Source organism: Saccopteryx leptura, chromosome 12, assembly GCF_036850995.1.
Source record: "Saccopteryx leptura isolate mSacLep1 chromosome 12, mSacLep1_pri_phased_curated, whole genome shotgun sequence".
NCBI lineage: Eukaryota > Metazoa > Chordata > Mammalia > Chiroptera > Emballonuridae > Saccopteryx > Saccopteryx leptura.
Genome location: NC_089514.1, coordinates 7,306,621 through 7,330,989, shown reverse-complemented (window position 1 = coordinate 7,330,989; position 24,369 = coordinate 7,306,621). Strand labels below are relative to the sequence as shown.

The 24,369-nt window shown below is 53.7% G+C and overlaps 1 protein-coding gene across 9 annotated transcripts in view; it reads right to left on the bottom strand.

Annotated features, from left to right (window-relative positions):
- The window catches only part of ELMO1 (engulfment and cell motility 1), a 505,561-nt gene that overhangs the window by 21,370 nt on the left and 459,822 nt on the right, over nucleotides 1–24,369 (bottom strand). For all 9 annotated transcript variants that reach the window (XM_066353938.1, XM_066353942.1, XM_066353943.1 and 6 more), the window contains 3 exons: nucleotides 17,609–17,772; nucleotides 10,858–10,970; nucleotides 1,778–1,885 (listed from right to left, as the gene is read on the bottom strand). In XM_066353938.1, coding sequence (XP_066210035.1) covers nucleotides 1,778–1,885; nucleotides 10,858–10,970; nucleotides 17,609–17,772 — 385 coding nt within the window. The remainder of the gene's footprint in view (nucleotides 1–1,777; nucleotides 1,886–10,857; nucleotides 10,971–17,608; nucleotides 17,773–24,369) is intronic.

The window sequence follows — 24,369 nt, the reverse complement described above, 5'->3', positions numbered from 1 at the left end:
TCTAGCTCTGCCTCTGAGGGCCAGGCGCTTCAGGGAAGGGAGTCCAGGTTTGACGTCCCTGGGCCCGGGGGTGACGGGAGGCCAGGGGCCCGGACCTGGGGTAAGGACTCCATCTGGGACACACGCGTAGGACTCACTGCAGGATCACTATGGTTTTTAAGGTTATTAAAAAGTGTCTTTCATTTTCTCGCCCTTTAATTTCTCAACCTGGCCTGTCTTCGGGGGCTGTGTTCATTCCATCTCATTCCTCTTCCAAATTAATGCATCGGCCTTGTGTATATTAATGTTTCTATAGTACTCGGTTTGATGTGTACCCTTAATGCTGTCCAAAAAAGCCTGGAATCTGGTTCGGTGTTGGGTTAAAATAATCTGGTCTATTACCAGTTCTTCAAAATACACACATTAAAATAGACATTGTACAGGTACATATATATATGCTATGGAATTCTACTCAGCCATAAGAAATGATGACATCTGATCATTTACAACAACATGGATGGACCTTGATAACATTACATGGAGTGAAATAAGTAAATCAGAAAAAACTAAGAACTATATGAATCCATACATAGATGGAACATAAAAACGAGACTCAGAGACACGGACAAGAACGTGATGGTAACGGGGGGTGGGGGTTGGGGGGGCAAGGAAGGAGAGGGCGTGGGGGGAGGGGAGGAGCACAAAGAAAACCAGATAGAGGTGACGGAAGACAATTTGACTTTGGTGAGGGGTATGCAACATAATCAAATGTCAAAATAATCTGGAGATGTTTTCTCTGAACATATGTACCCTGATTTATCAATGTCACTGCATTAAAATTAATAATAAAAACAAAACAGAACAAAACAAAACAAAAAAACCCAGACATTGTACAGAAATAGCAAATAAATATCAATGATGTGTATTTCAGGGACTACTTAGGAAACAACAAAACGCAGTTTGTCATAAGTTTCCCAGGTGTCTGTTATGTCTCCGAGGGAGGCAGCCGTGTTTGGCTCTGCCGTGAGCTCTGCATTATAATCACGGGACACACTGAGCTAGGATGAATACATGTGGGAGGGGCCCAGCACAGAGGTCACGGGAAATTATTTCACGTCAGCAGAAAAAAGACAACTGACAACTGGCGGCATCAGGTTCACACGGACTTCCCTCCCTGGAACAGCACCCGGGGAAGTGAGGTGAAAGTCCCAACCTCAGCTTTACACCTCTCAAGAAAGATGCGTGATTGTTCCATTGACGCCCTTCCCCGTTCAGTCCCCAACCCCAGATCCGCGAAGGTCCTGCGCTTCTGGGTCAGGCTCAGGCCAGGACTTACAACAGGGGTCCCCAAAACTTTTTACACAGGGGGCCAGTTCACTGTCCCTCAGACCGTTGGAGGGCCGGACTATAAAAAAAACTATGAACAAATCCCTATGCACACTGCACAAATCTTATTTTAAAGTAAAAAAACAAAATGGGAGCAAATACAATATTTAAAATAAAGAACAAGTAAATTTAAATCAACAAACTGACCAGTATTTCAATGGGAACTATTCTCCTCTCACTGACCACCAATGAAAGAGGTGCCCCTTCCGGAAGTGCGGCGGGGGCCGGATAAATGGACTCAGGGGGCCGCATGTGGCCCGCGGGCCGTAGTTTGGGGACCCCTGACTTACAACTTAGATGAGACACGTCCGACGGGCCGATGAAGGTGGATCGTTTTTCTGCAAGATAGTTAGTGACCAGGAAACACACAAGCAACCCAAACTCACGCCTCCCGCACAGGGGAGCCACTTACATTTGTCCTGCAAGGAATCATGGGGCACTTCTCCCTGAGGACTTTCTTCCAAGTCTCCATAGTGCAGGACCTTGTGGTTTGGTGAGAGCCGGCAATACCAAAACTTGTCTGCGGGAGAAAACACAAACGGACTGGGTGAGCGACTCCGGTTTCCCGAAACACTGCCGTCCTTATTCCCCAACAGCACTGCCTCAAAGAACAAGAGATACACCCGCGTTGAGGTCTTCAGAAAGAGTGGATTCTAGAGCCCGGAGCAAGTGAATCCCTTCTGGTTTTGGTGGTTCAGTAGCACCTGTCCTAACGTACGATTGAGGACCTCTGGGGTGGGGGGGGTATCAAATCCTTCGGGTACAATGGTATTTTAAACAATCTGAACTTTGATAGAAAATTTGAGAGGAAAGAAAAGACTTATTTGATGGCTAGGAAAACATCTAGAATTGCTAAATTTTCTACACACACACACACACCCCTCCGTCATTTTTCCAGGAGGAGATAATTTCAAAGGGAGAAGATAAAGTAACTCCCTGAATACCTCATAGCCATTTCAATTAGGCGAATGTGTCATTGTCAGTTTTCCATGAAGAGAACACATCTGGGCATTTGACCTGTAGTTCACAATAGGAATTGTGAGCTCCAAAGAAGCAACCCACGCTTCGGCAGTGAATGACCAGCAAGAGCTCTTGGGTCCTGGCGTGACCGGCTGTCGAGGTTTCTTCTGTCCAGAAGGACCTTTCACCTTGTCTAATGGCCTGTGATGACCACAAAGCCGGCTGGGGACATCTGCTACCAGGCTTCCTTCCTCTGCTACCTCTGAGGAGGGATTTTTGGCTAAGTGAGCAACAGAAAGAGAACAGAAACCCAGGAAGGAAGCCAGTGAGCTGCAACAACCTGGACACTGGTCTTATTCTGAGTAAGGTCTTAGCCTGCTCGTTCTAAGAATTCCCTACTTCTCAAGCTGGAGTAGGCTCTAGGGGTTCGAGCTTAGTTCTAGTGGTAAGCGGATGCCCAGGGGTCGATATGGTGCAACAGAGAAGATCAATCATCCTCAATATACAGTGTGTCCGTAAAGTCATGGTGCACTTTTGACCGGTCACGGGAAAGCAACAAAAGACAACAGAAATGTGAAATCTGCACCAAATAAAAGGAAAACTCTTCCAGTTTCATACCTATTCAGTGCAGTTCGATGTGGGCTCCATTTGTTGCCCTACACACATCCAAACGATAGTGAAGTCCTTGCCACACACGGGGAAGGATGTCTGGTGTAACAGAGTGAATAACGTCTGTGATTCTAAGTGATTAATGTCATGCTGCTTCGTTATAAACGCGCTGATATTCACGTTGCACTTTGGTCACGGATTAGAATTTAGCAAGCCACAGAACACAATGACCTTTCCTCTGTACCGTCCACATCTCTACTGGCATGGCTGTGGGCTGCTCCACTGTATACACGGTGTTATGTCATCATCTGCATATGCGCACATGCTGCCACATCATCCTACAGAAACTGGGAGGGTTTTCCTTTTATTTGGTGCAGATTTCACATTTCTATCATCTTTTGTTGCACTCCTGTGACTGGTAAAAAGTGCACCATGACTTTACGGACACACTGTATTTGGGGAAGCACTGAGAAAATTAAGTGGTATGAGCAGATACTGCCTGGAGTAAAGTGCACAACTTATATTCATTTGTAAGACTTCTGAAAAACTCCGGAGCGCATACTGGGACTTCCAAGGTGAGTTTACCAGTGAATATCTGCAGAGCGCCTACAATGCCCACGGCCGTCTCCTGGGTGCTGCAGAAGACGGTGAGGGGGAGAGGCAGACGCGAGGGACAAAGCCAAGACGCTCGAGGAGAAGGAGCTCCCTCACTTCCCGATGGCAGCCAGGTGAGAACACGCATTTTTCCCAGGCCTGAGAACGAGGACGGGGACTCGGCAACACTGCCTCTGCTGCAGGGAAAAGCGGGAACAGAGCAGGTCCTCTGGTGCCACAGAGTCCGACGTGGAGAAACTGCTAGAGAACAGTGGCTTGTTTTAAGGTCCCAGGAGGCAAAACCACCACCTTCCTTGCAAAGCTGCCATTGATGTGTGTTTAAAGGAAACGCAAAAGGCCCCCCAGAGCCCGGCCATAATGATAGATATCTGATGGACGGCTGGAAGAACTTCCTCCGGCTGGAGGCTTACTATCTCAGGATACCACCTCCCTCGGGTTTTCCTCTGACCTCTGCCACCCCTTCTCTTGTCCTTCGTGTGTCCCTCTTTCTTTCTTTCTTTTTATTTTTTTGTATTCTTCTGAAGTTAGAAGCGGGGAAGCAGAGACAGACTCCTGCATATGCCCACCCCGGATCCACCCGGCATGCCCATCAGGGGGCAATGCTCTGCCCATCTGGGTTGTTGCTCTGCTGCAACTGGAGCAATTCTAGCGCCTGAGGCAGAGGCCACAGAGCCATCCTCAGTGCCCGGGCCAACTTTGCTCCAATGGAGCCTCGGCTGCGGGAGGGGAAGAGAGAGACAGAGAGAAAGGAGAGGGGAAGGGGCGGAGAAGCAGATGGGTGCTTCTCCTGTGTGCCCTGGCCAGGAATCGAACCTGGGACTTCCAGATGCCGGGCTGACGCTCTACCGCTGAGCCAACCAGCCAGGGCCTGTTCCTCTTTCTTTAAATCACTAAAATGCTAGCGAGCAGAAAGCACTGTGCATCACTGATGTGAGTGATGCGCCCTGCTCCTCCCCATCACAAGGGAAGTCTGGGATGGATGGCAAATACCGGAACGGGGACTGAAAGGGCTTGGCAAGGTCGTTTTGGCCCCTGAGTATCAAACGCTGGTACCCAGCCAGTCTCCTCCAGAGGATGAAGGCTGGCATCGTGAGTTCCGGGAAGGATCAGCGGCACCACACCTTGGTGATGTCTGTCTCGAAGGTAGAGCCGCTGTAAAGGAGAAGACAGAGCCTCCAGCTCTGGCCAGTACGGCACCCACTTGTGAGCGGGGCCCTTCCACCCACGGCAGGTCGACGTGCAGTTTCTTTTATGGGAAGAAGAATGCGTTATTTTCTTTTCAAAACCCAGCATGACAGTGACTAGTTCCCTAGTCCCTCTGGGCAATGAGTGAATGGATTGTGTCACTGAAAGCAATTAGCAGGAAGCAGGGAGAACATTATCAGATTGTTGACTAGCGTTTAAAGAGAAAGCAGGAGTTAATACAGAGGTCTTTCAGTCAATTAGGAAGTTAGTACATTAATAACCATCTCTGCATTCCTCAAACTAAAAAAAAAAACTGAAAACATGGGGGAGGGGGTGGGCAAAAGGGGGTGGAATGGGAACGGAAAGAGACTTTGCCTGGGGCGTGGGGGGGCCACAGGGCAGTGGGTCACGGGTGTTGTGATTGAGTGGGGCACTTGAAACCATGTCAACACAATAAATTAAGAATATAAATTTTAAAAAAAGAAGGAAGCACTCCTAAGCAGCAGCTCACAGTCCTATTTGCAGTCCCTTTCTCTAGGATAAAAAATACATCTGCGAATAAAACAAAAATCCGGAAATCATGGAGACAATTTTGTGCCTCTCTCTCCCTCCCCCCTACTCTCTCTCTCTCTCTCTCTCTCTCTCTCTGTAGGATCAGAGGGATAAGCTGGTTTCAAAGCTCACAAGCCTGGAAAGAAGGTCTGCAGGGCTGATTAGAGCACTTCTGAAGGTCACTTCGGTCACGATGGCGCCAATAACCACCGACGACTGCAGCTCGTGCAGCCACATCCGACAGGACTTTGTGCAAGGGTGGGAATGCTCTGTGTCCGCTGCTTCCAAGAGGATGGAAAGAATGCTTACATTTTATTTAACTTTAATTCACTTCAACGGCCACGGGTAGTTATACGCGACGGTATAATTTACTGCCTGTCTTCAGCATCCCGGGCTGGAGGCAGGTTCGGGGCTGGCTCGCGGGTCTTTAGAAGAGACAGCCCACTGAGTGACAGCTAGCTACCAGAGTCTCGTGTGACGCGCCGGTCGGTTCGGCGAGGCGCAGGGCACGGCAGGAACCGCGTCCTGACGGACTGCGCCGTGGACTCAGCGGCCAGCTGTGTCTCGGGTGCAGAGCCCACAGCTGGCCACTGGCCGGCAGAGCAGTGGCCTTTACTGCGGCCACTTCTTAGGACACTTCTACAAGGATCTGGGGTCTTTTGCAGGTGAGCCAAAAATGGAGACGACCTTCAGGAGATGGTCTACGTGCTGCCGAAGGTCGAGCCTTTCTGCATCACACAACGTGAGGGACCCCAGCAGGATCCTAACGGGAAACGCCACCTCGCAGGTGATGAGATCACAGATCTCTCTCCTGGTCCAGAGAAGGAAGACGATGACCGAACGGCAGCCTCCAGAAAGGTCTCCGCCCTTCAGAACCTCCCCCCTTCCCGGCACGCTCCTCCGACGGAGACCCCTGTGTTTATCCTCCTTCGCAAATATGCGTTTATTTATACCTACTTTTAAAAAAGATGAATTACGATCAAGTTTAATTACGCATTAAAGGGGAATTCTGGTCAAGGCTGGGAGGAGAAACCACTTGCTCCCTGCACGGGGTTCCTTCGGTTACTTGGCCTGAACGTCCCGTTTGGCTCCAGCTTTTCTGAGTGGCTTAAAAGAGCGAGGGGAGGGACCTCACCCTTGGCAGTGGTGTGGGAGCGTGACACATCCATGGGGACTCTATGGAGTCCCGAATCAAGTGTGGCACGTTAGCCTCCGAGAAGGGTGGCCGTCAACTACCTGGACAAAGTCTTCCAGGAGAAGCAAACGTTTCATGCTCTCCGTTCTTGGAACGATTCTCTGAGGTGTCGCCCTGGGCTCCTATCAAGACTGTTCAATGCAGCTGGTTCTCAAAGACCCTAATCTCTGCAATACTAGGGAAACGGGGGGCAGTTCCTGAGCCTGCAGATTCTCAGACAGCAAACAGGACCCTAACGGGACAACTTCTGAGATCACATCGTAAGCCCCTCCTGCAAAAGCTCTGAGAAGGACGACCGCCTCACCTAGAAGGACCGTGAACAAGAGCCTCACCCACCCCGCGGCAGCAGAGGAATGGAGGTTGGCAGGTGCGTGCCATCCCGTGTGTCTCCACGGCCCGTTTAAAACCCTGCACTGGCCCTGGCCGGTTGGCTCAGTGGTAGAGCGTCGGCCTGGCGTGCAGAAGTCCTGGGTTCGATTCCCAGCCAGAGCACACAGGAGAAGCGCCCATCTGCTTCTCCACCCCTCCCCCTCTCCTTCCTCTCTGTCTCTCTCTTCCCCTCCCATAGCCGAGGCTCCATTGGAGCAAAGTTGGTCCGGTGCTGAGGATGGCTCTGTGGCCTCTGCCTCAGGCGCTAGAATGGCTCTGATTGCAACAGAGCAACACCCCTGGTGGGCAGAGCATCGCCCCCTGGTGGGCATGCCGGGTGGATCCCGGTCGGGCGCATGCGGGAGTCTGTCTGACTGCCTCCCCGTTTCCAGCTTCAGAAAAATACAAAAACAAAACAAAACAAAACAAAATAAAACCCTGCACTGCATCCTGAAGAACTCCAGGCTAAAACTGATGCTAAACATTCCCGGGTGTCTGACAGCGTGCTGACCGCCCCCCTAGGTGCTAGCTAGAGACGCGTGGTTTTATTTACTAACGCTTACGACGACGCGAGGTAGGAACGGACAGCGTCCTCCCCCCCCCCCCCCCCCCCCCGCCCGGGAAGGAAACGGAAGCACAGAGAGATGTAGCAGGTTGCCCAGGGTGGGGAACGCGGCTGTGTTAGACTTGCTCGCAGGTTCACGGGCTGCGAGCACTTTGCCTGACCGGTGCGTGGGCGCCCGGCAGCACCACGTGTGTGTGGTCTACGTAAGGCCTTGGCGGCGATTCTCCCGAGTGGCTCTCCCACCACCCACCGCGAGGTGTGGGCTTCCCCGCTCCCCGGCCCTTCAATCCGCTCGCCTGTCTTTGCGAGCCTCCGGTGAACGGGTACGGCCCGGGGAACTGAGCTTTCCGGCTCCCGGCTCCTCTACCCTCAGCCCGCATTCAGCGGGAACCTGCCCGGCCTCGGCCACCACCGGCATCACACCCAGCTGGCTGGTGGGGCAGCAGGACTGAAACTCAGCCTGACATGTCTCATGTCTCACATAATCCCCGCCTCCCAGCTGTCCTGTGGTCAGAGTCCCCGGAAACCCGGAGTTGTAAACGTCTACATCACAGTATTCAAGCGGAGCTGCGAGCGAGTGGGTTAACATGACGGACAGATATCAGCTGGGTGCCCGCTGGCCCCACGTGCCATGAAGGACACAAGGTCTGCTCCTCCACGCCCAGTTCTGTGGGGTGGGCAGCACTTCCGTCCTTCCCCCTATAAAAGTGAATCCTCAGCTCGACTCCTCTGTGTCCGACTCACCGGTGGGCAAGTCTGAAGGAAGCAGCGTGGCCCCGGTCCCTGCGTGGGTGATGGGTGTCCTTGCTCTCCACACTCTGATGGCACCTGGCTGTTCCGTCCCAGCTCACGTGTGAGAGCACACCTTTCTCCAAGGGACTCAAGTGACCGGACGTCACACCCTCACTGATCTGTGTCAACCGGAATGGAGTGTTGAGAGGGGGCGGTAGTTTGCTCCCAGTCCTTATTTCTGAGCACAGAGCGCTAGTCACCGGATTCCGAATCCATTTACCAAACACCCAGAAGACCTCCTTTCTGCACCAAGGAGGATGGTTTTATATTAAACACAGATGGTCATGCTCCCTAGGGAGCTAATAAGTTTATAATCTAGATGCTAATAGTTTCTTGTTCATTAGGTAATTCATATTTAAAAACTGGAAAAAAATTTGGCAGATAAGGGACTAATGTTTCTCTAGCAAAAAAAAAAAAATGATATCTAACTGTAGTTATTCCATGTGGAAACAGGGTTATTCTAGTAGAGCCCGGGCGTCTCGGCCCAGGAAGCGATGGCTCATGTGGAAGCAGACTGGATTAATTGGGTGCTTTGAATTAGGTTTGCGCTGGGCATCATGGAGGCGCTGGTGGTGGAATGTGTATTTGTCACCTCCCCCCTGTCCCCATTTCTGGGCCCTCTGCCCAACATCAAGTAAATAAAAGCTTTCTGAGTCACATGATGGGGGCAACAGACCCTGAATACCCGTTTTTCCAAAGGTAATGAAGACATCAGGGCATATGACTGACCGTCTGATGGACAGAGTAACAGACCATCTCCTCCTCCCCCTCCCCCTCACAATGAAACACTGTGGCCCCGGGAGGTCACGTGTCCTTCCTAAGGACACCCTGGTGGTTCCTTACGGAGCCGAGAAGCCTCGAACCAAGTCTGCTGGCTCCCGGGTCAGTGCTCTAGGGCCCTTCGTTGTTGGTTTCTGACAGCAGCATTCACGGCCACCTTTCTGACAATCGCAGGAACTCTGGAGGACAGGCGTGCTATCCCTGGTCCGGGTGGGGAACTGCCCAAGGGCACACAGCTGGAGGGGGGAATGGGCGGGGTTGGCCCCATTCCAGCTGGCTCCAGGGTCCCCGACCTCGCCACTGTGCCACACTGCCTCCTCCGAGCAGCAGCGACCCTGACGGGGATGCCCCTGGGAGGAACGCGGTGAGGAGGGAAGGCGTGCCCTTGCCCTCCGATGGCGGAACGGGAGCGGCGGGTCCCCTCCCGCGCTGCTCTTCCTAACCTGAGCCTTCCTCAGTCCCGGCTGCCCACAGCTCTGCTGTGCTGCCCACGGTCCTCTCCTGAGCCCGAGCCTGAAGCTCATCGTCGCGGCTGCCCGTCCTCCGGGATCAGCCTGAGTTTCCACTCCTCAAGGACGCTCTGCCTTTGGCATTCCACAACACGGTGTTTAACAGGGAGCACTGGGAATCCCTGAGCTGACTTCATACTCAGAACAAAGCCGGGACAGTAAATGGCCAGGAAGACAGGCTCAGCATACACACGACATGATGTCCGTCGTTGGCGGGTGAGCGCCGTGTCCGGACAGGACAGGGCGTCCGTCACGTTTTAAAAACGCCCGCCGGAGCTCCCCCTGGGCCGCAGCGGATGCGTGTTCGTGGTGCAGGTGCTAACGCGCGGGCTTGTCACCCTGCTCCTGCCTGGTCGCTCTCCCCAAACCTCGGTGTTCGGTTCCACCCTCCGACTCCGTTTCTAGGGCAGTGCGACAGGAGCACTCGGACTCTGCCCTCAGCGGTGCGTCTGTCCGAGAGCCGGGCGGCCGTCGGGGCCGCGCTTGTCCGGCTCAGAAGCAGCTGGAGACACTCCTCCCCTCCCGGACCCCAGTCTCCCTCCCGGCACCCACGGCGGTGGCTTCAAGTTTAGGGAGACACTTCAGAAATTTAACGAGCGAGGTTTTGACAACAGATTCTATCCCAACTTGGTTCACCTTGGTACTTACATCTCCAATAAAAAAAAGAAAAGAAAAGAAAAATCTGATCTGGAGGAGAATCAGTATGTGGCTTTGAGAAATCAGTATGTGGCTTTGAGAAAAAGGGCCATCTTGGCTGAACGTCTCGGCTGAACGTTCCGAGATCCACTCCAACAGCTCGCCGGAGAGCAGAGCGAGTTTAGAAGTCGGGGCCAGAGAGCCGCTGGGGCACCCTTGCTCTTCTGTGACTTTGGGCAGCGGGCTGGGCACCTCGTTGCCTTGGCTCCCTCGTCTATAAACTGGGTGTGATCCCGGTAGGTCCTTCGTAGGGTTGTTGTGAGGACGAAATGCATGAACGTTAAGTTAACTGAGCGCCTGGCGCCTGGTAAGCTCTCAGCCAGTACACGGTGGCTGTTGTTGAACCACAACTCGCAACAACCTCCTGGCACTAACCAATCAGCCCTGACTGGCTCGTGAGCAGCTTGGACCGTCTGGCAGTTCTGGACTTTGGTTCATCCTTCACTTGTTTTACAAGGACACAGGGGATCCGACCTGACCGGGACTGTGACTCCCGTCCCGAGGACGGCGCTGCGTGGCCTGCCCTTACCCCGGCGCCACGCCCTTGTGACTCCCACGGAGCCCGCCGCGGCCGCCCCGGCCGGGTTGGGAGTCAGTCTGTGGCTTTGAGAAAAAGGGCCGTCTTAGCCGCCCCCGCTGGCTCCTGGGTGCCCCAGACACAGTACCTTGCCTTCGCCGGCTGTTGAGTTTCCTAAAGCAGGTCCCTTCCACGAGCCGGTTCAGACGTTGCTGTTTGATCAGCTCCAGGATTTCTGGCTGGATCTTCTCCTTGAGCTCCCTGCAAAAAAGAAAAAAAAGAAAAAGGACAAGCACACGTTCCGCGGTAGGTCTTGACAACAGGGCTTTGTGGAGGGGGAGCGGTTGGGGTGGGGGGGGGACGCAGCTGCCTGTGGACAGCCCAAGCCCCCCGCTGTCCCCCCCCTCGAGGTGTGCTTCAGAGAACCACGTATGGAGTGTCCGGGGGACAGGTTCATCTGTTACAGTAACTCTATAGATTCTCTGACTTGTACAGAACGCCCCCCAAAGCACCAGCCACTTCCGTGATATTTCTCTCCAGAGACCAAAGTGTCCCACGAAATACCTTCGCTTGTTTTACAAAGACACAGGTACAGACTTAGGCGAAAACAGACTCAGCTCTGCTGTGACGATAAATCTGGCACACACACAAATCCCCTCCCCACCCCACCCCCCGCTCCAGCAGGGACACTCGCAGATGACATTTGGGATCCAATCAGACAGGGATGTCGGGCATCAGTACGATTACTATTCCACAGCAAGCGCCGAGACCTGGGCACCCGGCAGGACCGTGTCTGGCTTTCTCGGTTCTGCCCCTTACAAATGAGAACAGTGCATCGTCCCGGATTCCAGCCCACGGAGGCTGGGATAACGATGAGATAAAGTGAGGATTACTTTCATCAGGCTCACACGGCGTAATTTAGTTGCAGATGCACTGTGCTATAAAGAGGTCATGACAGAGTTCAATGGGTCTTTAAATCTAGTTTTTAAGAGAGGAGTGTTTTTTTTTTCGATCATGTGAAATGGCACGCCGTTCCTTAGCACTCGAGTCTCTTCAAGCTAGTTGCTCTGGTCAGTGGAAGCTGAGAACAGCGAGACCCAGATCCCATCCCTCAGAGCGGTGTTGAAAGTAGTGGCTGGAACGTTGACCTAGAACTCAGAGGACGAGGGCTTCATTCCAGCCTCTGCCCAAGGCGAGCATGTCACGTCGCCTGTCTAAGTCTCAGTTTCCTCATCTGTAAAACGGGGATGAGAATCCTGCCTGGGAAATGGCTGTGACTCCCAAAGGGGACGGCGTGGGTGCCAATCTAAGCACTGGCACTCCCTAGGCATTAGGCAGGAGTGCCCGGTAGTACTGAGTTTGCTCTGAGCAGATTCTCCAAATACTCCACATTGTACAGAGGTCAAGGCTCACGGAGCTGCAACTCTGGACTCGCTCTAAACTGCACGGGGTCTGTCTTCCTGTGATGTCGGTTCCCAGGCAGGGAAGCCGTGGTCTCACCGGCTTTGTTCTGATAAATGTTCCTCTAATTCTACCTACAGGGATGGTGAATCAACAGAAGGCAGATGATGAGAAAAGGGAGGCACATGTGATTGTGAAGAGCCCCCCAAGTCCAGCACTGTGACCATTCCAAGTCCAGGCCCACTGAGGCCAGTGCCGTGCATGGAAGATAGACAGACAGACAGACAGACAGTGCCGCTAGGCTGGTGAGAGTCTTTCCTGGACCTGCGGGCTGCCCCCCCTGGCTGCTCCCCAGTGTTCACCTGGACCGGAGGTTGGCAACCTTGCTCTGCAGAAGGCTAGAGGGTAAATATCTCAGACGTTGGGGGCCATCCGCTGCCCGTTGCATCTACTGGACTTAACTGCATTATGGTCAAGTGAAAGCGGTCGGCAGCATATAAACACAGGACCGTGGCCACGTCCCAGTAAAACCCCATTTACTGAAACGGGACGCGTGCTGGGTCTGGCCCCGGCGCTCCAGCTGGCCCACCCTGATGCACGAAGATGCCGTCGGGGTCCTGGGCTGATTGACAGCCCATTCCCACTTCTCGGGAACTGGTCCGTTCCATCTCAGCTTGACCGGAGGGCCTCCGAGCTCAGTTCTCGTCCCACTTCTGTTTGGTTTTTTTTTGTTGTTGTCATAGAAGCGTGGCTTTAAATACCAACTTCACCCTGACAACTCCCAGACTTGCATTTCCAACCTAGGCTTCTCCACCGACCTCCACAGTCATCAGCCCCACTGTCTGCTGGGATGCCTCCCAGGCACCGTGAACTTGACGTGTCTGGAGCTGAACACCCGATTCCTTTGTCCAAACTCGTTAACCCGTTCTGCTCAATTCCACTCACTCCGGTTTTTAGTCGTTCAGCCCCAGAACAAGCTCATCATCATCACCTCTCTTCCTCTCACACCCCACATGTCACCAATCAGGAAATGCCTTGGTTGCTTATCTAATCCGTATATAGGAGAGACTCTACTCCTCATCACCTCTTACTTGGATTACTGAACTAACTTTGTAACTTGCCTCCATGGAGTCTGTTCCCAATACAGGAGCAGGAGGGATCATCTAGAAACCTAGGTCAGGGCCTCTCCTTGCCTCCCCAGCAAGGCCCTATGTGATCAGGCTCCTACGCACCTTGTTGGCCTTCCCTCCTACGGCTCTCCTACTTGCTTATTTTGCTCCGGCCGCACTAACTGACCTCCTTTGTTTATTGAGCATGCAGCCCCACTCCTGCCTCAGGGCCTTTGCACTGTTGGTTCACGCTGCTCAAATACCCTTCCCCCAAATCCACACATCGCAGGATCCCGATCGTCTCTTACACGTCTTGACTCAAATGTCTCTCTCCCAACCAGAGGGGTCTGCTCTGACCATTTGATATAAAACTATGAACTCTCTATTTCCCTTATCTGGATTTATGTTTCCATTACCTGCATCCTCTTTTATCGTGCGGTAATCTTATTTTCCACATCCCCTGTCTGTTGCTTCCACTAAAATAGAGTTGCCAAGGGGTGGTGGAGGGGAGGATTGTGTCTGTTCTCTTCACCGCTGAATCACCGACACATAGAACAGAGCCTGGCCTGTGGCAGGCAGTTGTTAGGTATTTGTCAAAGGCATTAAGCACTGAAAATTCTGTGACAGGCGGGTTTGCTGGCGTTGGCTCTGTGAAAGCCTCGAGTGACACCGTGGCCGTTCTTCAGAGAGAATGCCGCTCTGCGGGTCGCCCGCCGTCTGGCTCTGTTTGCTCCCACTCTTCCTTCTCACCGACTCCCCTGACACTTTCTGAGATAAGGAAAGGCACATACACAAACACAGCCCCAGTGTGTGTCGGTGTTGCCACTTGCCTATGAACAGGGTGACAACTCGATAAATTCAGATTATCAGGCTAATAAGCAGAGCGCCCATTTCTCTGAGTGGCTGTCACTGTGCCAGGCACCTCTGCTAAGTGCTTTTCAGACACGGCTCCGTGGAATCCTCACGACAACCCACAGTGGAGATGCTTTTGTCAGCTTCATTTAGAGACCTCATGAAAACAGGCTGAGGCTGGGTTACATAATTTGTCCAAACCGCCACATGTCTAAATGCTGGCCTCGGAAGGCCACCCCGGGGCTATGAGCTCCCGGGTCTGGGTGGCCACACTTTGCTATCTTCTTTCCTGGTGGGTGTCTTGCTTCTCCCTCCGCCTCAAGTCCCACGGTGCTCATGGCCTATTTTTGGACTATTCAACCCTTTTATATCCATTAACTTGGATTGACCGTGTAGACGGACTTATCTTCCCTGGATAGTCAGGCTAAGTAAAAAATAAAAAAAAATACCTCCTGTCTGAAATCATCAGTCAAGAGCTAAGAAACAAAACAGAGATCCTCCAATCGACCGAATATGTTTCCCCTACAATATCTGCGTGCCCGGAGTTGGCATTTCTCTTCTCAGGAAGCGTCCTCGGTTTACAGAAACGAGCAGCCTGCCTCCTGGGGTCTGCATGGCACCGAGGCTGACCAGCGTGCTGTGTGTGGCAGACGATGAGGCAGCCTGGCAGGGGAGGGGGTCGAGAGGCAGGCGACAGGGGCCAGCGGGGTTCTGCAGTAGCAGTCGAGCCCCAGCCAAGTCCCTGTCCCAGTCTGCAAAACAAAGAGCCTGAACCGCCTGACCTTCAAGAAGCTTTGTGGCTCTAAAATTCTAATGTCTATGCTAACTCCTGAGCTTGCGTCAGAGCGTCTCCGTCTCCGTGCGCCCTCGGGACAGCTCACCACCGAGGGGTCCTCCAGCCGGGCGCTGAGCAACACCCTGGGGGACCCCTCTAGCCCCAGCTTTAAAGCCTGGGTCAGTCGCCACCAAGTCTCTGTGGGTTCCTGCCTCTCCCCAGCGCCTCAGACAGGGTCTGGCAGGTAGGAGTTGTCCGATACATATTTGCTAAGTGAATGAATACCTGAAAGCAATCATACGTGGTCCGTGCCCATCCCTTTGTGGACTTGGGATTAGGCCGTGAGCCACGTGGGCAGCACTTAGACTTCCTCCAGCCCCACAACGACTTCCCATCCTAGCTCGCTCGAAGAGATGAAACATCGCCGGGGAAGAAAGGCACATACACAAACACAGCCCTAGTGTGTGTCGGTTTGGCCACTTGCCTATGAACAGGGTGACAACTTGATAAATTCGGATTATCAGGCTAATAAGCAGAGCGCCCATTTCTCCGAGTGGCTGTCACTGTGCCAGGCACCTATGAGAAGAGCTAGAGGCTGGCTCCCACCTGCCCATTTCGGGGTGGGGGCGAGCGATCAGGCTGGGGCCCGCCTCCCCTCTTCAATGCTGGAGCTTCCGACCAGTCGTGATGACTGGACGACAACTATCCCGAGACCCGTGGCTGCCTTTCAGCCCCACGGTCAAGTGACGAGGTCAAAGAGACAAACACACAGGAGTTCCTTCACATGTACGTCGGTGCTCCTGACAGCGTCACCGGGTACCGGCAGGAGCTCCTGGCAGCGCGGGGAAGGGAGAGCCGGAATGTCACGGGCAGGGCCTCGGGACGCGGCGGGACGCAGCCAGAGCAGGAGCCGAGTGCTCGCGCTTGACCAGCAGGTAGCGTTCTTACTCGGAATGAAGTCACGGTCAAACGCTACTTCGGGATCCCTGGGCCTTAACGGAGGTGGTTCCTCATGTCTCCCTTAAGATTTTACGACTCGTAGTCAGAAGCCCAGAGAGTCACCCTGTGCTCACCCAGCTGCTGAAACAGGTGTTATTAAGTATGGTATTCCAGTACTGAGGGCCCTGGGAAGGGATAAGGCACCTCTGTCCCCTGTCCCCTGCAAATGAGAAACTGTATCTCTGAGGAGCCAATCATTTACCCAAAGTGCTTTCCGCTCAGAGTGTCTGGCTGTCCCCTTCCAGCTGAGGACCCGTGCAAACCGCAGGGCTGCGCCTCGTAAAAACTGGCTGGTGCTCGGGGTGGGCGCGACTCGGGTTTTCCCGAGACACCGAGGAAGCCTTTCCCCCCACCCTGTGGCCTCTCTCCATCCCCAGGAAGGTCTGCAGTCCCTCTCTGCAGTTCCTGGAGGCAACGCTGAAGGTTTAAAAATGAACCTCAAGCAGATATTACAGCTGGGCTATTGTCTCTTCAGACCTGTGCCCTTTTCAAGCCCTTATCTTAATCTTGCACTTGGCAGAGGGACGCTGGTGCGTGCGGTGGACAAAGCATTCGCGGCGGGATTAGCGGCTGGGCGTCAGGGGCTGGTTCCTGTGCTGGCTAATCGGGTCCTCGGCTGTCCCCTGGGTCCCGGTCCTCGAATGAGGATGAGACTTGCTTCTATCGTCTGGGCGTGAGAAAAGCAAGTAGCAGAAGGAGGTGCTTTGCAAATTGACAAGCATTAAAAACGTCAAGTATATGAGGGCGAGTACCAGAACGAGGGGCAGAAAGAAAAAGAATCAGAAACGGGGGGGGGGGGGGAGAGAAATAGAAAGAGAAGGAGAGAGAGAAGGGGAGACAGAGAAGGAGGTTTAAGATAGGCTTCACAATGACATCAATGTGACACGTTGGCTTTGCATAAAAGCAGAGAAGCTGTGTCCAGTACCCAGAGGACAGAATGAGAGTAAGTGTCCAACACTCTCCTTACCACCCCCGCCCCTTACCATTTCCTTCCCTGTCAATGACCTGACCTCGCTCTTCGAAAAGGACCGAGGACCATACACAGGCCAGTTCTAAGAAAAGACGAAGCAACCCAGACAGTCCTCACCTCCGAGGTTCAGAACATCTTAAAGATGGACAGGCATGAAATTACGCCGCTGTGGCTGGTGTGGCTGGTGGGCTCGACGCCAAGCCCCACACCACGGGGGCCGCTGCCCCCGTGCCCCCGGCCTGGAGGTGAACTGTCACGGGAGCAACAGGATGTGATGCCCGCTGAGCCCGCAGGGCGGGGAGGAGGTGGCTCTCTCCTCCTGGCCGCTCTCCACCCCTCCCACGCACGCACGCTACTTCAGAGTTTACGCTGCTTTAATTATCAGCGGGCTTCACTCTGGCTGGGCCTGAGCGCCTTGCCACTCAGAGACACCTACATCGAATACAGCTTCAGGAGCCAAAACAACAATAAAATTTGTTCCCGGTGTTAGACAAGGCCCCCGGCTTCTCAGCCACAAACCCGTAGAGGGCTCCTCGGTAACCGGGCCGCTTTCTGAGCTAGGTCCTTAGCTCCGCCCCTGCGCCCACCTCCCCCCCCCCGCCCCCGCCCCTGCCCCCCTCCTCCTCGCGCAGCTCAGACCTCGTGGCTGGAGGCTGGAGCAAGACCACTGGGGCGCCTCTCCTTGGCCTTCTGTAGAGAGCGCACCACCCACCCCTGCAGTGGGAAAAAGGCTCTCACTCTATTAAAGGCGGGTCGGAGCCCTGGAGGACAGGGCGGGCGGGGGTGAACTTACAGGATCGGGCGAGACTGGTAGTCCTCCTGGTTCATCCTCTCAGACTGGCGGATTTTCAGGATCTCGGTATAACTCAGGTTCTGAAGTTTGCTCTTGAACTGGTCCAGGTTGCTAGGCTTGGTTGTGAGAGCTCTCATAGCCTGCTCCTTCACCACCTGCATTACCTGTGGATGAAAGGCAGATCATCAAGTCCCGGGGCTGGCCTCACCCGTTCGGAACTGACAACGGGGAATAGCACCCCGCCCCTGGAAGCCCTGTTCTGAGAACCCCGGTAAATAGCACCCCGCCCCTGGGAGCCCCGTTCCGAGTACCCCGGGAAATAGCACCCCACCCCTGGAAGCCCCGTTCCGAGTACCCCGGGGAATAGCACCCCGCCCCTGGGAGCCCCGTTCCGAGTACCCCGGGGAATGAGCACCCCGCCCCTGGGAACCCCGTTCCGAGTACCCCGGGGAATAGCACCCCGCCCCTGGAAGCCCCGTTCCGAGTACCCCAGGAAATAGCACCCCGCCCCTGGGAACCCCATTCCGAGTACCCCGGGGAATAGCACCCTTCCCCTGGAAGCCCCGTTCCGAGTACCCCGGGGAATAGCACCCCGCCCCTGGGAACCCCGTTCCGAGTACCCCGGGGAATAGCACCCCGCCCCTGGGAACCCTGTTCCGAGTACCCCGGGGAATAGCACCCCACCCCTGGAAGCCCCGTTCCGAGTACCCCGGGGAATAGCACCCCGCCCCTGGGAACCCCATTCCGAGTACCCCGGGGAATAGCACCCCGCCCCTGGGAACCCTGTTCCGAGTACCCCGGGGAATAGCACCCCACCCCTGGAAGCCCCGTTCCGAGTACCCCGGGGAATAGCACCCCACCCCTGGAGGCCCCATTCTGAGTACCCCGGGGAATAGCACCCCGCCCCTGGGAACCCCGTCCCGAGTACCCCGGGGAATAGCACTCCGCCCCTGGGAACCCCGTTCCGAGTACCCCGGGGAATAGCACCCCGCCCCTGGGAACCCCGTTCCGAGTACCCGGGGGAATAGCACCCCGCCCCTGGGAACCCCGTTCCGAGTACCCCGGGGAATAGCACCCCGCCCCTGGGAACCCCGTTCCAAGTACCCCCGGGGAATAGCACCCCGCCCTGGGAACCCCGTTCCGAGTACCCCGAGGAATAGCACCTCGCCCCTGGGAACCCCGTTCCGAGTACCCCGGGAAATAGCACCCCGCCCCTGGGAGCCCCGTTCCGAGTATCCCGGGGAATAGCACCCCGCCCCTGGAAGCCCCGTTCTGAGTACCCCTGGGGAATAGCACCCAGCCCCTGGGAACCCCGTTCTGCATACCCTCAGCCAGAACCTTGGGCATGCTCTTCCAAAGAGCAAACTACCGTTATGTACGTCTACCCTTGTCTTCTGTATCGTTGGAACCACAAGAGGAGATGGGTTGGAACTGGGGGCAGAGAGACTTGGTGTGGACGGAGTGCCCCATGGGATCTGTACATTACATGCCTGCTACCAAACCAGCACTACAAACAACACCAACTCAAGGGTGAAAGTCCAAGCAACAGCTAGACTTCTGCACGAGCATTATTATTTCCAAAAGAAAGTTGCTAAGACAAATAAACTGGAAGTCTGGTTGGTTGGCACCAACTCAAATGACAATGAACAGATACACATCCCTGCCCCTCCCAGAATGCTTTCCCCGCGTCTGTAAGGCCTGAGCGTTCATGCAAATGATGCATTTGGAAACGGGCATGTGCTAGGGCTTCTTTGAAGTCTATTAAATTGGAATAGACACGTCCCATCGGAAGCCTCCAGAAAAGAGAAGGATCTGATAATTCGCTGCCTCAGGACAGATCCAGCCTGGACGGAGGCAAGTAACCCTGGCTCCCGTGAATGCGGACGCATCTTCACCAGGACACAGAAAGCAGGAAAGGGCCAGGGGACGCACGGAAGCTTCCAAGAGGCAAAAATAATTTGATTCTCCTTCTTTGTTTTCAACCCTTCACTACAGATGAGAACAACTGTTACTGTGGAAAGGTATCTACTATGGGCCAGATACTAGGGTTGGAGCTTTATATATGTTCCCTCTCTCTCTCTCTCTCTCTCTCTCTCTTTTTTTTTTTTTTTTGTATTTTTCTGAAGTTGGAAATGGGGAGGCAGTCATACAGACTCCTACATGTGCCCGACCGGGGTCCACCCGGCATACCCACCAGGGGGCGATGCTCTGCCCATCTGGGGCGTTGCTCTGTTGCAACCAGAGGCATTCTAGCACCTGAGGCAGAAGCCATAGAGCCATCCTTAGCATCCGGGCCAACTTTGCTCCAATGGAGCCTTGGCTGCGGGAGGGGAAGAGAGAGACAGAGAGGAAGGAGAGGGGGAGGGGTGGAGAAGCAGATGGGCGCTTCTCCTGTGTGCCCTGGCCGGGAATCGAACCCAGGACTCCTGCACGCCAGGCTGACGCTCTACCACGGAGCCAACCGGCCAGGGCCTATATGTTCCCTCTCTTAATCCACTCAGATCTATGAGGTTGACATTATCATCATTCCATTTATATAGGAAGAAACTGAGGCTTCAAAAGAAACATGAAGTAACTGGTTCAAAATCTGACAGCTGGTTGGTAGGTGGCTGGGCTGGGATTTAGACCCAGGATCGTAAGAACTCCTCTGCCCTGACGCCCATGTCACCATTCTTGGGTGGCTCAATAACTTAAAAATATGAGAAAATCCCTAGTGTGCCTGAGCCCTATGCTAGATTCTCTGCCAAGACTTCGCTGTTCACCACCTCCGTTAGTCCCGCCTCTGACACACGAGAGTAGGTGTGGCTACCCCTACGTCATTCGCCCGTGCCGTTCACTCTCAGATCTGCTTCTGCCAGCAGGGACCACCGCTCTCAGGGGGACGCGCACCACGCCCGTCCTGTGACGTGGCTGCTGGTGACAGCTGCGGAGTAAAGACGTAGAGGCCTCCCGACCCCTGCCTCAGGGGAGTCCCCAGGCCCAAGGCTGGGTGGCTCCCTGCAGTCTAACTCAGCCGGTCGTTTAGCTTACATTAATTGAACCGTGTTGACAGAAACCATTCACAACGATTTTCTCTTCTCAAGAAGCATTCTCTGTGAGGTCAACACAGCTAACATCACTGAGTACTTATCATGCGCCTGCCCTGGGAATTCGAAGGTGAACTAAGTGTGTCCCTCGCCTTCTGCGAACTGATGGTCTCCTAAGCGAGCTAGACACGGGCGAAGGCCATTACAATAGAGGCGTGGACGTGATCGAGGAGACGGGCCGATGGGCTTGGCTGGCAGGTGGGGAGGCTAAAGGCACCATCTGGGTGTGGACACAGAGGAGCAATGTGGACCCTTCTGCACAGTTCGCTACCTTGCACCTGGGCTGCACCTGAAATGGAACCCGTTACATAACCATTGTTTCGTGTCCCCAGCCCAACGGCATAAAGGAACATTGCCAGTTGGCTTCCTACCGTATCTGTTTCTTTTTTTCCCCCTCTCAGGCCAAATGCTAAATTTGGGACGCGTCACAAAATCTGAAATTGCGACCATCTTGTATCATGCGGTATCCACGGCAGGTGAATCTGGTCAAGGCTGGCTCTACGACACTTGGCTGCTTCCTGCGAGGGGCACCCCGGGCACTGCCCCGTCCCCCATTCGGAGAAACTCAAGAGTTGAGCCAAGGAGAGAATGATCACTTCCCAATGTCATCTGAGAGATAACCGCGCAGCCATTAGAATACCAAGAACAGAAAAGCGATTAAAAAATAAAATAAAATAGAATCAGGTTGAAGTTGGGAGAGTTTAGAGATATCTCCACTTCTCACATTTTTATAGATGAGGAAACAGGCAGAAGACCAGGTGATGCCCTACTCCCTGTGTTTCCTTAAGGGGCTGTCATGGACATGCTACTCCCTGTGTTTCCTTAAGGGGCTGGCACGGACATGCTACTCCATGTGTTTCCTTAAGGGGCTGGCACGGACATGCTACTCCCTGTGTTTCCTTAAGGGGCTGTCATGGACATGCTACTCCCTGTGTTTCCTTAAGGGGCTGTCATGGACATGCTACTCCCTGTGTTTCCTTAAGGGGCTGGCACGGACATGCTACTCCCTGTGTTTCCTTAAGGGGCTGTCATGGACATGCTACTCCCTGTGTTTCCTTAAGGGGCTGTCACGGACATGCTACTCCCTGTGTTTCCTTAAGGGGCTGGCACGGACATGCTACTCCCTGTGTTTCCTTAAGGGGCTGTCATGGACATGCTACTCCCTGTGTTTCCTTAAGGGGCTGTCATGGACATGCTACTCCCTGTGTTTCCTTAAGGGGCTGTCATGGACATGCTACTCCCTGTGTTTCCTTAAGGGGCTGTCACGGACATGCTACTCCCTGTGTTTCCTTAAGGGGCTGTCATGGACATGCTACTCCCTGTGTTTCCTTAAGGGGCTGTCATGGACATGCTACTCCCTGTGTTTCCTTAAGGGGCTGGCACGGACATGCTACTCCCTGTGTTTCCTTAAGGGGCTGGCACGGACATGCTACTCCCTGTGTTTCCTTAAGGGGCTGGCACGGACATGCTACTCCCTGTGTTTCCTTAAGGGGCTGTCATGGACATGCTACTCCCTGTGTTTCCTTAAGGGGCTGTCATGGACATGCTACTCCATGTGTTTCCTTAAGGGGCTGGCACGGACATGCTACTCCCTGTGTTTCCTTAAGGGGCTGTCATGGACATGCTACTCCCTGTGTTTCCTTAAGGGGCTGTCATGGACATGCTACTCCCTGTGTTTCCTTAAGGGGCTGGCACGGACATGCTACTCCCTGTGTTTCCTTAAGGGGCTGTCATGGACATGCTACTCCCTGTGTTTCCTTAAGGGGCTGTCACGGACATGCTACTCCCTGTGTTTCCTTAAGGGGCTGGCACGGACATGCTACTCCCTGTGTTTCCTTAAGGGGCTGTCATGGACATGCTACTCCCTGTGTTTCCTTAAGGGGCTGTCATGGACATGCTACTCCCTGTGTTTCCTTAAGGGGCTGTCATGGACATGCTACTCCCTGTGTTTCCTTAAGGGGCTGTCACGGACATGCTACTCCCTGTGTTTCCTTAAGGGGCTGTCATGGACATGCTACTCCCTGTGTTTCCTTAAGGGGCTGTCATGGACATGCTACTCCCTGTGTTTCCTTAAGGGGCTGGCACGGACATGCTACTCCCTGTGTTTCCTTAAGGGGCTGGCACGGACATGCTACTCCCTGTGTTTCCTTAAGGGGCTGGCACGGACATGCTACTCCATGTGTTTCCTTAAGGGGCTGTCATGGACATGCTACTCCCTGTGTTTCCTTAAGGGGCTGTCATGGACATGCTACTCCATGTGTTTCCTTAAGGGGCTGGCACGGACATGCTACTCCCTGTGTTTCCTTAAGGGGCTGTCATGGACATGCTACTCCCTGTGTTTCCTTAAGGGGCTGTCACGGACATGCTACTCCCTGTGTTTCCTTAAGGGGCTGGCACGGACATGACCGTCACCAGACCTCATCTGTCTAGACACTGGAGTCCCACTTCAGGCCAGTCAGCATCCTTCCCCAGACTTTTCTGACTTGACTTGAGGCCGAGCTGAAGCAGGTTGTCTCCCCCTTAAATTGAGAACTATCCATGTGTCCCTTAATCTGCAGGAGAGTGGACGACGATGAGGTCACTGCCAATGGAATCAGCCAGCAGAAAGGAAGATGTCTTTACAATAGTGGTTAAGCCATATTCACCCACGAAGTCCATCCAACCCTGGCATTTGGTGGTTTGAATCAGGAGTCTTGTCACTTGCAATCAAAATTCCCTACATATACAATGAAGGCCGTCAGGATACAAGCTGGTGGGGGTGAGGTTGCTCGGATCCAGGAGAAGTCCGAGAAGGAAGCCGGATAGAAAGAACATAGCTGTTTTAATACGGAGTATCTTTAGAAAGTCACCTTTATTTTATTCTCATGGTTGTACCTTTGCATGGAAATGATGATAATCCCTTATGAAGCTCCTACTTAGGTCCTACGTTTAAAATCCACTGTAATCATTCCTCTAGCTTCAGACTTTGACCCTTGCTAGATGCAAGCACCTGTTAGTGGAACAATCCTCTGACATCCCCACAATCACTTATACTTCAGTTTGAAGAAAATATAGACTGTTTCCTACGAGCAGGTTGACAGGGGAAGGAGAAGGGGCCACAGGGGCACCTGGCCCCAGGGAAAGGGACACCAGGGGTGAGTACACAGCACGGACAGAGGTCGGCTAGAACCACAGACTGGCTCTGTCTACTTCACTTCACGGTTTTGCTTGGCACCGGCCTCAAGAAGTTCTACGGTCTCTCTGTGTGCCACGGAAAACAACCCCAGCAAGATGTCATTTTTTTTTTTTTAAGAAGACGAAACAGTTATATAGGTCAAGGATTCCTCTATTCCTTTGCAAAATAGCCTCGACAAGAGCTACAATGAATGGCATCAGACCTCGTTGTACATTCCATGCGTGTGATTTAAATGAAGACTCTCACAACTGCCACCCTTAACTATGCCCTCTTTGGAAAATATTAAGACCTTTTTATACCATTGTTAAAAAAAAAACGACGGATGATGTTGCAGAGGCATCAGCAAATCAATGCACTGGAAACTTGTTAATGACAGCATCTGCTTTGCCTAGACATCAAAGAACTCGTGCTCTGGGCCTTTGCATTCACTGGTGGAACTGACTGATCATTTCATCAGGGTCTGAACCAGGGGTCCCCAAACTACGGCCCGCGGGCCGCAT